The sequence below is a fragment of the Carassius auratus genome, chromosome 22, assembly GCF_003368295.1.
Source record: "Carassius auratus strain Wakin chromosome 22, ASM336829v1, whole genome shotgun sequence".
Taxonomy (NCBI): Eukaryota; Metazoa; Chordata; class Actinopteri; order Cypriniformes; family Cyprinidae; genus Carassius; species Carassius auratus.
In genome coordinates, this window is record NC_039264.1 from 2,329,706 (window position 1) to 2,343,769 (window position 14,064).

Consider the following 14,064-nt stretch of genomic DNA (forward strand, 5'->3'; position numbering starts at 1 on the left):
AAAGCCACTCGCTGCCGGTGAGCCCGTGTGCGAGGGCCCGTTCATCGCTGCTTGCAGCTTTAATTTATTTTTGTTATTATTTTTCTTCATGATTATTTTACTTTCTTTTATGTAAAGCACTTTGAATTACCATTGTGTACGAAATGTGCTATATAATTAAACTTGCCTTGCCTTGCCTTATTCGATATCAATATTGCAACTTCTCTGGCATGTCCTTTAGTGTAAGATGAATAAAAAGTTTTTCTAAATCCTAACCTTTTCAGTTTTTCATGTTCAGTTTGTTCTAAGTGAGTCTCCTGCCAAAAAATTATATGCTGGTTCTCTCTTTTCCTCTTAGTTATAAGTTTACTTCGTTTGATATAATTTTTCAACCCATTAACATTAAGTGAAATAATTCTTTATTCTTGTTGTGACATTTATCTTCAGGTATTCTATCAAATTGTTACCCCTAAATGACCTTAACATTGTAACAAGTAACGCAGAAAAGAAAAGTAAAAAAAAAAAAGAACAATCAATAAAAACAGTAACTTATTATTATTAATGTTACTGTTTAAAAAAAACTGTTTGTTATTGTATTTTGATTGGTAATATATTATGATTTCCACAAAAAAAATATGAAGCCTGGAGAAATGATGCTGAACATTCAAACTGAATCACAGCAATAAACTATATTTATATGTTTGTGTGTGTGTTAGTGTGTGTCTCTCTCTCTGTGTGTGTGTCTCTGTGTGTGTGTGTGTTTGTGAGTGTGAGTGTGAGTGTGAGTGTGTGTGTGTGTGTGTGTAGACCTACACTTTCGTGGTCCTGCTCTCATCCTCTTCTCTCCTCCATGATCCACACTATAAACACACAAACACAGGTTCATAAGTTGACACTCATATAATCAGACTGAGTCAATAGTGTGTATATTTGGTGTATATCTGTCAGAGCTCAGAATACAGCCAGAGAACTCCCTCATATCCCACGCTGGGACAGGAACAGTTAGAGCTGATCAGGGTTTGATGGGCTTTTTAATCTGAAATCGATTGGATCTTCTGCAGCTTTTGAAAGCGTCTGATGAGCATCGAGCGAGGGCTTGGATCTGCTGCTGAGAGAGAGACCCTTCTGATGAGAAAAGAATGGCTGAAAAACTGTCTGCTGGTTCGTCTGATTGAACCAGAACCAATGTGAGCTGATTTTGGGATCACAGACGAGTGACGGAGCGATTAGAGTCTCCTACAAATAGAGGATCCAGAGGGGATTTAGCCTGGAAGCTCCTGAACTGGAGAGAGAGAGTCTGATTTGGTTCAATTGGAGATGAGAGGTTAAAAGTATAGATATAGTATATATATATATATATATATATATATCAACATTGTTAAGATAGAAGATAAAGGACGTGATAGAGAGCAAGGAAAAATGAGGAAAAAGCAGCTTAAACGAGAGCAACACTTTAAAACATTCCCATGCTGTGAGGAAAGACTGGAGGATTCTGGGAGAAACTGTCTTTGATGGATGTATTAGATCATTTTATTGATTTTTGCTGTTTTGGTTCTGTTGTTAAAAGGTTTAAAATGCGTGACAGCTTCGTTCTGCTCAGTGTTGCTGTCACTGATCGTTTGGTCCTCAAGCGTTAAAGATGTGTGTAATAGTTACATACTCAAGAACATATCTAACATTAACATATATAAAATATAACATTAACATATACTGAACTGAACTTTTAATTGCTGCTTTTGACCAAACAAATAAAAAAATCTGCTTACAAGTAATATCCTGAAAGACAGAAATAACTACTCACATTTTAGTTGTAATTTAATTCAATTAAAAAAAAAATTTAATAATTAAATTTAATAATTTAATAAACTGCGTACGTCTATATTTCAGGCTGCAAAGCAACAAAATATGATTATTTTAAAGGGGGCTGATTCTTTTCTTATCTTTTTTTTTTTGTTGATATTTTGACATAAAAGAAAATAATAATAAATAGAAAATAATAGCTGAATTTATAAAAATGACCCTGTTCAAAAGTTTGGTTCTTAACACTGTGTTGTTAGCTGAATGATCCTCAGCTGTGTGTTTGTGTTTAGTGATAGTTGTTCATGAGTCTCGTTTGTCCTGAACAGTTAAACTGTTTGCTATTCTTCAGAAAAATCCTTCAGCACTCACTAATTCTCTGGTTTTACATCATTTGTGTGTATTTGAACCCTTTCCAACAATGATTGTGTGATTCTGAGATCCATCTTTCACACTGAGCACAACTAAGGGACTCATATGAAACCATTACAGAAGCAGGAACGTGATCAGCTAGAGACAAAAAAGAAGGAAAATCTGAGCATGCCCCCAGCACTTATTATTACAAATATATATTTCAGCACATTAAAAGATATAGCTTACATTGTAAATACATACTCTCCTGCAAAAAATAAAAAGAATAATTTCTTAATCATGACCACAGTATAATAGTATAATAAAGTACTATAATATATTAAAGTATATAGAATTATTATTATTATTATTGTTATTAAAGTACCTGCCAAAAGTTGGGAAACATTACAATTATTAATGATTTAAAAAAAAAATATTTTCTGTTCATCAAGGCTGAATTTATTTGATCAAAATAAAAAATAAAATATTACAAATACAAAAAAAGTGCTGAATTGACACATGATCTTTAAGAAATCATTACAATTTATTTGACTCAAGAAACATTTCTGATTATTATCAATGTTGAAAACTATTTTACTGCTTCATATCTGAGTGGAAATGATAATGCACTTTATCTTTCAGGATTTTTTGATCAAGTTCAATGAACAGCATTTATTTGCATTTATCAAATGTTTAATTAAATAGATGAATGCATTATTTAATAATTATTTTAAATATCTTCACTCACTTTTTTGTCACTTTCATGCATGATGAATAAAATGCTTAATTTCTCTATATTTCATATAATTACAGCACAACCGTTGTGTATTTTATGACAGCACTACCAATCTCTTATTCTCATTCATATAAAGTCACCGGGTCGAGTAACACGTTACAGCGCTGATTCTGCTGCTTTGAATCACTTGAACAGATTTACTGTCCTGCAGATGGCGACGCGATCTCGTGCAGCGCTCTCAGGACCATTACGACCATGATATTTCTTTTCACAGTTTATTTCAATCATTATGCAGTAACCAAACTAACCCCCCCCCCCTCAAAAAAAAAAAAAAACTCGGATCTACGCGAATTACATGGGTCCGAGGTCGGAAAATACGGAAATCACGGAAAAAGGTGTACATTTGTGTACATTTTTCTTATTTGCCTAAATATAATATTTTTTATTTAGCACTGCCCTTCAGAAGCTACAGAACATACTTACATGTTTCACAGAAGACAAAATAACTTCAGTTTACCCTGATCTTCAAATTCAACAAGTCATTTTTAGAGTGAACTGAGATTTGGATTGAGGAACAGAATTGGGAGAGATAGAAACCAGAGTTTGCAGAGGCAGTGTCACACATGGATCGACTCCTTGTGGTTAGGGAGGAACACAAGCGAGAGGTGGAAGAAGGTGTGGGATTACACATTTATAAAGTGTTAAATCTAGGTTCCAATATAATAGTAGACATTTTGAGGTAATAAAGCTGACATATCCAAAAAGATCAAATCAGGAAAATCAAATTTCTGAGACATGAACCTTTTGTCTTCATGCACTTCCTGACGATAGGGCAAGGTCCCAGATAAAGGTGCCTGCTAAACTCAAGGCACAGTTGTGCCTGTTTCTATGATAATGTGAAGGTATGGGTGATACTATCAGGCACCTCTGTATTTAAATGACACTGTTATGCTGATGAGATGAAGGCTGGGAATACGCCAGTGTCTGACATTTTCCAGATTCCATTTGCATGCTTTGTTTTAGTGGTCTCCACCTCTATGTATACCTCCTCCTAGAAATGTATATAAACTACAATGTATTAATGACTAGTTAGACTTTTGATGACTACAGTGCCACGCAGAGCGTTCTCAATAAAGAATTCTGCTGAAGATTACCCAAGAGTCTCCTGGTCTTCGCTTCTGAGTTTCTAACAAAGGGAATGGAGGAGGAGCATAGGAGCATAGGCTTGAGCTGCTGGTGGAGGCAGCCTCACGCCAGCATCTGTTGCAGGAACTGCAGGACACGGAAAGGTGTAAAGAGAGCCGGAGGAAAAGGTTGAACAGAGGAGGGAGGAGAAAGAGGTTTTGCAGTGGAGGCATCTGGAGTACGGCTCTGGCTCCCTGATGGCTCTAATGACTGTTTTGGAAGGTTAGCTGGCTTTAAGAATAAAGCTGTTCTTTGGTTATTAACTGGGAAAACTGTACATGTGCATTAATCAGCGCTCGTCTCAGCCCCAAAATGTCCACTTTTTGATTGAGGGAATGGTTGCTGTGGCTGAGACAAAAGAGGACGCTGGTAAGTGAAAAGGATGTCTTTCTGGCAGGGCAAGCAAAGTCATCATGATAAAAGCTTGGGTCTTTTCGACTGGACCTGGTGGGGAAGGAGTAGATTAGGGGCCAGTGGGTTGTGATGGGGATCCAAACTCATCATCAGAAGGGAAATGTTGGATTTAGGAGATAGTAGCGACTGGGGTGAAAGCTGTCATGGGACGGAGTTCAGTTGGCTGTATATATATATATATACAGTCTTGTTCAAAATAATAGCAGTACAATGTGACTAACCAGAATAATCAAGGTTTTTCGTATATTATTTTATTGCTACGTGGCAAACAAGTTACCAGTAGGTTCAGTAGATTCTCAGAAAACAAATGAGACCCAGCATTCATGATATGCACGCTCTTAAGGCTGTGCAATTGGGCAATTAGTTGAAAGGGGTGTGTTCAAAAAAATAGCAGTGTGGCATTCAATCACTGAGGTCATCAATTTTGTGAAGAAACAGGTGTGAATCAGGTGGCCCCTATTTAAGGATGAAGCCAACACTTGTTGAACATGCATTTGAAAGCTGAGGAAAATGGGTCGTTCAAGACATTGTTCAGAAGAACAGCGTACTTTGATTAAAAGTTGATTAGAGAGGGGAAAACCTATAAAGAGGTGCAAAAAATGATAGGCTGTTCAGCTAAAATGATCTCCAATGCCTTAAAATGGAGAGCAAAACCAGAGAGACGTGGAAGAAAACGGAAGACAACCATCAAAATGGATAGAAGAATAACCAGAATGGCAAAGAATCAGCCAATGATCACCTCCAGGATGATCAAAGACAGTCTGGAGTTACCTGTAAGTACTGTGACAGTTAGAAGACGTCTGTGTGAAGCTAATCTATTTTCAAGAATCCCCCGCAAAGTCCCTCTGTTAAAAAAAAGGCATGTGCAGAAGAGGTTACAATTTGCCAAAGAACACATCAACTGGCCTAAAGAGAAATGGAGGAACATTTTGTGGACTGATGAGAGTAAAATTGTTCTTTTTGGGTCCAAGGGCCACAGGCAGTTTGTGAGACGACCCCCAAACTCTGAATTCAAGCCACAGTACACCGTGAAGACAGTGAAGCATGGAGGTGCAAGCATCATGATATGGGCATGTTTCTCCTACTATGGTGTTGGGCCTATTTATCGCATACCAGGGATCATGGATCAGTTTGCATATGTTAAAATACTTGAAGAGGTCATGTTGCCCTATGCTGAAGAGGACATGCCCTTGAAATGGTTGTTTCAACAAGACAATGACCCAAAACACACTAGTAAACGGGCAAAGTCTTGGTTCCAAACCAACAAAATTAATGTTATGGAGTGGCCAGCCCAATCTCCAGACCTTAATCCAATTGAGAACTTGTGGGGTGATATCAAAAATGCTGTTTCTGAAGCAAAACCAAGAAATGTGAATGAATTGTGGAATGTTGTTAAAGAATCATGGAGTGGAATAACAGCTGAGAGGTGCCACAAGTTGGTTGACTCCATGCCACACAGATGTCAAGCAGTTTTAAAAAACTGTGGTCATACAACTAAATATTAGTTTAGTGATTCACAGGATTGCTAAATCCCAGAAAAAAAAAAATGTTTGTACAAAATAGTTTTGAGTTTGTACAGTCAAAGGTAGACACTGCTATTTTTTGAACACACCCCTTTCAACTAATTGCCCAATTGCACAGCCTTAAGAGCGTGCATATCATGAATGCTGGGTCTTGTTTGTTTTCTGACAATCTACTGAACCTACTGGTAACTTATTTGCCACGTAGCAATAAAAAATATACTAAAAACCTTGATTATTCTGGTTAGTCACATTGTACTGCTATTATTTTGAACAAGACTGTATATATATATATATATATATATATATATATATATATATATATATATATACACACACACGAATTAGCGTGTTTAATTGAATCAGTTATAAGAACAAGCTCCACTTGTGCTAAACTGGTTGATTAATCTGAAAAAGCTCCTCCCAAATGTTGTTAATAAAACATAATTTAATGTAGATCTGCATCATTCACACACATGTTCAGTACGTCAGTATTAGTGTTTGACATACTTGAGTATCTGCAGGTTATAGTTTGGATCCTGCAGTTTGTGTTTGAGCAGCTGGACTCCTGATTGTCCTGGGTGATTGTAGCTCAGATCCAGCTCTCTCAGGTGTGAGGGGTTTGAACTCAGAGCTGAAGACAAATAACCACAGCCTTCCTCTGTCACCATACAGCCAGACAACCTACAGACACACAGACACAGAGTCAGATAATCTACAGACTAGGGCTGGGATAAACGATTATTTTTTAAATGATTAATCTAGCGATTATTTTTCAGATGCATCGATTAATCTAACGATTAATTTTTTCAGACCGATTCGATTTAGATTATCTCCCCATTAATTGACTACTAACAATTTATACATCTTGATTTACATATCTGAATGAAAAAAAACATGAATTCCTTAACATTGCAATATATGTTTATTGCTCTTAAAATTACAAAATAAAAGACTGACTAAGAATGCATTACTTTGCACTTGTATAGAGATAGCATTCAATAAAACCTTGAAGCCTTGAAAACACATAGCTTACTGAAACAAGCTTACTGAACACATAGGGCCTAGCTTACTGAAAAAAAGTTATTCTTTCAGATGAAAATAACAACAACTTGATGTCTAGCATTCAATAAAAAAGGTCACCCAAAATACTTGTTTAGAGCAATTGAAAGAATAGAGTAACCAATGTAAACTTGAGGGCTTTAAGCTAATACAGAGAGTGCTTTTCCAAAAATAAATAAATAAATTTACAGTGGGAGACAGCAGCCTGTCAAGGAGAAAAAAAAAATCTCAGAATGCTCCACGTGAAACTTTGGCTTTCTGCCCTTTTTCTATCGTGTCTAATAATTTTGGTTAATATGCACGAGGGAGAGAGAGAGAGAGAGAGAGAGAGAGAGAGAGAGAGCAAGACAGCGCTTGTGTAGTTTGAAGACTGTGAGTGCGCGAGCGCGCGTGAAACTTTGGTGTTTCGCCCTTTTTCTATCGTGTTTAATGATTTTGATTAATATGCACAAGGGAGAAAGAGAGCAAGAAGCGCTCGTGTTGTTTGAAGACTGTGAGTGTGCGCGCGCAGCCGGGGCTCTCTCTCGTACGCGCCCTGTCAGGCACAGCGATCAAATAAGGCTTTGACAGCCGGCAAAAAAAAAAAAAAAAGATCAATGCAGAAAAACCCCTGGATTGGTTATATAACATTGGACAGAATGTTGATCCGGCCATCGCGTATATTCAGCGCACATAAGGTAAACGTTTTGCAAATGTTTTTTAGAGAAATAAAAACAGGTCGACGAATCGATGCGCATATTTTGCGTCAACGTATTTTTTGCGTCGACGTCATCGATGACCTCGACGCGTTGTCCCAGCCCTACTACAGACACAGATCAGATAATCTACAGACACACAGCCAGATCATCTATACACAGTCAGATCAACTACAGACATAGTCAAGATCATCTACAGACACACAGTCTGATCATCTACAGACACACAGTCAGATCATCTACAGACACACAGTCTGATCATCTACAGACACACAGTCTGATCATCTACAGACATAGTCAAGGTCATCTACAGACACACAGTCAGATAATCTACAGACACACAGTCAGATCATCTACACACACACACACACACACACAGTCAGATCATCTACAGACATAGTCAAGATCATCTACAGACACACAGTCAGATCATCTACAGACACACACACACACACAGTCAGATCATCTACAGACACACAGTCAGATCATCTACACACACACACACACAGTCAGATCATCTACAGACACAGTCAGATCATCTACAGACACACACACACACACAGTCAGATCATCTACACACACACACAGTCAGATCATCTACAGACATAGTCAAGGTCATCTACAGACACACAGTCAGATAATCTACAGACACACAGTCAGATCATCTACACACACACAGTCAAGATCATCTACAGACACACAGTCAGATCATCTACAGACACACACACACACACAGTCAGATCATATACAGACACACAGTCAGATCATCTACACACACACACACACAGTCAGATAATCTACAGACACACAGTCAGATCATCTACAGACACACACACACAGATCATCTACAGACACACACACACACACAGTCAGATCATCTACAGACACAGTCAGATCATCTACAGACACACACACACACACACACACACAGTCAGATCATCTATCAGACATAAACAAGATCATCTACAGACACACAGTCAGATAATCTACACACACACACACACACACACACACGTAGTAAGATCATCTACACACAGTCAGATCATCTACAGACACATAGTAAAGATCATCTATAGACACAGTCAGATCATCTACAGAAACACAGTCAGATCATCTACAGACACACAGACAGATCATATATAGACACAGTCAGATCATCTACAGACATAGTCAAGATCATCTACAGACACACAGTCAGATCATCTACAGACATAGTCATGGTCATCTACAGACACACAGTCAGATAATCTACAGACACACACACACACACACACAGTCAGATGATCTACAGACACACAGTCAGATCATCTACACACACACACAGTCAGATCATCTACAGACAGTCAAGATCATCTACAGACACACACACACACACACACACACACACACACACAGTCAGATCATCTACAGACACACAGTCAGATCATCTACAGACATAGTCAAGGTCATCTACAGACACACAGTCAGATAATCTACAGACACACACACACACACAGTCAGATCATCTACAGACACACAGTCAGATCATCTACACACACACACACACACACACACACACACAGTCAGATCATCTACAGACACACACACACAGACACACACACACAGTCAGATCATCTACAGACACACAGTCAGATCATCTACAGACACACACACACAGTCAGATCATCTACAGACACACAGTCAGATCATCTACACACACACACACAGTCAGATCATCTACAGACATAGTCAAGATCATCTACAGACACACAGTCAGATCATCTACAGACACACACACACACACACACACACACACACACACAGTCAGATCATCTACAGACACACAGTCAGATCATCTACAGACACACACACACACACACACACACACAGTCAGATCATCTACAGACATAGTCAAGATTATCTACAGACACACAGTCAGATCATCTACAGACACACACACAGTCAGATTATCTACAGACACACAGTCAGATCATCTACACACACACACACACACACACACACACACACAGTCAGATCATCTACAGACATAGACAAGATCATCTACAGACACACACACACACACGTAGTAAGATCATCTACAGTCAGATCATCTACAGACACATAGTCAAGATCATCTATAGACACAGTCAGATCATCTACAGAAACACAGTCAGATCATCTACAGACACACAGACAGATCATCTACAGACACACAGACAGATAATCTACATACACACAGTCAGATCATCTACAGACAGACCGTCAGATCATCTACAGACAGACACACACACACACACAGTCAGATCATCTACACACAGTCAGATAATCTACATACACACAGTTAGATCATCTACAGACATATAGTCAAGATCATCTACAGACACACACGCACACACAGTCAGACCATCTACAGACACACAGTCAGATCATCTACACACACACACACACAGTCAGATCATCTACAGACATAGACAAGATCATCTACAGACACACACACACACACACACACACACACACACGTAGTAAGATCATCTACAGTCAGATCATCTACAGACACATAGTCAAGATCATCTATAGACACAGTCAGATCATCTACAGAAACACAGTCAGATCATCTACAGACACACAGACAGATCATCTACAGACACACAGACAGATAATCTACATACACACAGTCAGATCATCTACAGACAGACCGTCAGATCATCTACAGACAGACACACACACACACACAGTCAGATCATCTACACACAGTCAGATAATCTACATACACACAGTTAGATAATCTACAGACATATAGTCAAGATCATCTACAGACACACACGCACACACAGTCAGACCATCTACAGACACACAGTCAGATCATCTACAGACACACAGTCAGATCATCTACAGACACACAGTCAGATCATCTACAGACACACAGTCAGATCATCTACAGACACACACACACACACACACACACGCAGTCAGATCATCTACATAAACACAGTTAGATCATCTACAGACACATAGTCAAGATCATCTACACACACACACAGTCAGATCATCTACACAGTCAGATCATCTACAGACACACACACACACAGTCAGATCATCTACACAGTCAGACCATCTACAGACACACAGTGAAATCATCTACAGACACACAGTCAGATAATCTACAGACACACACACAGTCAGATCATCTACAGACACACACACACACACACACACGCAGTCAGATCATCTACATAAACACAGTTAGATCATCTACAGACACATAGTCAAGATCATCTACACACACACACAGTCAGATCATCTACACAGTCAGATCATCTACAGACACACACACACACAGTCAGATCATCTACACAGTCAGACCATCTACAGACACACAGTGAAATCATCTACAGACACACAGTCAGATAATCTACAGACACACACACAGTCAGATCATCTACAGACATAGTCAGACCATCTACAGACACACAGTGAGACCATCTACAGACACACAGTGAGATCATCTACAGACACACAGTGAGATCATCTACAGACACACGGTCAGATCATCTACACACAAACACACACACACACACAGTCAGATCTACATACAGTCAGATAATCTACATACACAGTCAGATCATCTACAGACACACACACACACACACACAGTCAGATCATCTACAGACACACCACACACACAGTCAGATAATCTACATACACACAGTCAGATCATCTACAGACACACACACACACAGTCAGATCATCTACACACACAGTCAGATCATCTACAGACACACACACACACACACACACACACACACAGTCAGATCTACATACAGTCAGATAATCTACATACACACAGTCAGATCATCTACAGACACACACACACACACACACACACACACACACACACACACACAGTCAGATCATCTACACAGTCAGATCATCTACAGACACACACACACACACACACACACAGTCAGATCATCTACAGACACACACACACATACACAGTCAGATCTACATACAGTCAGATAATCTACATACACTTTCACTTTAAAAAAAAAAAAAAAAGGGAAGTCGTGGCCTAATGGTTAGAGAGTCGGACTCCCAATCGAAGGGTCTTGTTTGTTTTCTGACAATCTACTGAACCTACTGGTAACTTATTTGCCACGTAGCAATAAAAAATATACTAAAAACCTTGATTATTCTGGTTAGTCACATTGTACTGCTATTATTTTGAACAAGACTGTATATATATATATATATATATATATATATATATACACACGAATTAGCGTGTTTAATTGAATCAGTTATAAGAACAAGCTCCACTTGTGCTAAACTGGTTGATTAATCTGAAAAAAGCTCCTCCCAAATGTTGTTAATAAAACATAATTTAATGTAGATCTGCATCATTCACACACATGTTCAGTACGTCAGTATTAGTGTTTGACATACTTGAGTATCTGCAGGTTATAGTTTGGATCCTGCAGTTTGTGTTTGAGCAGCTGGACTCCTGATTGTCCTGGGTGATTGTAGCTCAGATCCAGCTCTCTCAGGTGTGAGGGGTTTGAACTCAGAGCTGAAGACAAATAACCACAGCCTTCCTCTGTCACCATACAGCCAGACAACCTACAGACACACAGACACAGAGTCAGATAATCTACAGACTAGGGCTGGGATAAACGATTATTTTTTAAATGATTAATCTAGCGATTATTTTTCAGATGCATCGATTAATCTAACGATTAATTTTTTCAGACCGATTCGATTTAGATTATCTCCCCATTAATTGACTACTAACAATTTATACATCTTGATTTACATATCTGAATGAAAAAAAACATGAATTCCTTAACATTGCAATATATGTTTATTGCTCTTAAAATTACAAAATAAAAGACTGACTAAGAATGCATTACTTTTCACTTGTATAGAGATAGCATTCAATAAAACCTTGAAGCCTTGAAAACACATAGCTTACTGAAACAAGCTTACTGAACACATAGGGCCTAGCTTACTGAAAAAAAGTTATTCTTTCAGATGAAAATAACAACAACTTGATGTCTAGCATTCAATAAAAAAGGTCACCCAAAATACTTGTTTAGAGCAATTGAAAGAATAGAGTAACCAATGTAAACTTGAGGGCTTTAAGCTAATACAGAGAGTGCTTTTCCAAAAATAAATAAATAAATTTACAGTGGGAGACAGCAGCCTGTCAAGGAGAAAAAAAAAAATCTCAGAATGCTCCACGTGAAACTTTGGCTTTCTGCCCTTTTTCTATCGTGTCTAATAATTTTGGTTAATATGCACGAGGGAGAGAGAGAGAGAGAGAGAGAGAGAGAGAGCAAGACAGCGCTTGTGTAGTTTGAAGACTGTGAGTGCGCGAGCGCGCGTGAAACTTTGGTGTTTCGCCCTTTTTCTATCGTGTTTAATGATTTTGATTAATATGCACAAGGGAGAAAGAGAGCAAGAAGCGCTCGTGTTGTTTGAAGACTGTGAGTGTGCGCGCGCAGCCGGGGCTCTCTCTCGTACGCGCCCTGTCAGGCACAGCGATCAAATAAGGCTTTGACAGCCGCCAAAAAAAAAAAAAAAGATCAATGCAGAAAAACCCCTGGATTGGTTATATAACATTGGACAGAATGTTGATCCGGCCATCGCGTATATTCAGTGCACATAAGGTAAACGTTTTGCAAACGTTTTTTAGAGAAATAAAAACAGGTCGACGAATCGATGCGCATATTTTGCGTCGACGTATTTTTTGCGTCGACGTCATCGATGACCTCGACGCGTTGTCCCAGCCCTACTACAGACACAGATCAGATAATCTACAGACACACAGCCAGATCATCTATACACAGTCAGATCAACTACAGACATAGTCAAGATCATCTACAGACACACAGTCTGATCATCTACAGACACACAGTCAGATCATCTACAGACACACAGTCTGATCATCTACAGACACACAGTCTGATCATCTACAGACATAGTCAAGGTCATCTACAGACACACAGTCAGATCATCTACACACACACACACACACACACACACACACACAGTCAGATCATCTACAGACATAGTCAAGATCATCTACAGACACACAGTCAGATCATCTACAGACACACACACACACACACAGTCAGATCATCTACAGACACACAGTCAGATCATCTACACACACACACACACAGTCAGATCATCTACAGACATAGTCAAGATCATCTACAGACACAGTCAGATCATCTACAGACACACACACACACACACAGTCAGATCATCTACACACACACACAGTCAGATCATCTACAGACATAGTCAAGGTCATCTACAGACACACAGTCAGATAATCTAC

At 38.8% G+C, this 14,064-nt stretch overlaps 1 protein-coding gene across 1 annotated transcript in view; it reads right to left on the bottom strand.

The window, feature by feature from the left end:
* The window catches only part of LOC113039325 (NLR family CARD domain-containing protein 3-like), a 72,643-nt gene that overhangs the window by 22,759 nt on the left and 35,820 nt on the right, over positions 1-14,064 (bottom strand). Inside the window, exons 7-8 of the mRNA XM_026197204.1 lie at positions 12,165-12,338; positions 793-839 (exon numbers count right to left, since the gene is read on the bottom strand). Coding sequence (XP_026052989.1) covers positions 793-839; positions 12,165-12,338 — 221 coding nt within the window. The remainder of the gene's footprint in view (positions 1-792; positions 840-12,164; positions 12,339-14,064) is intronic.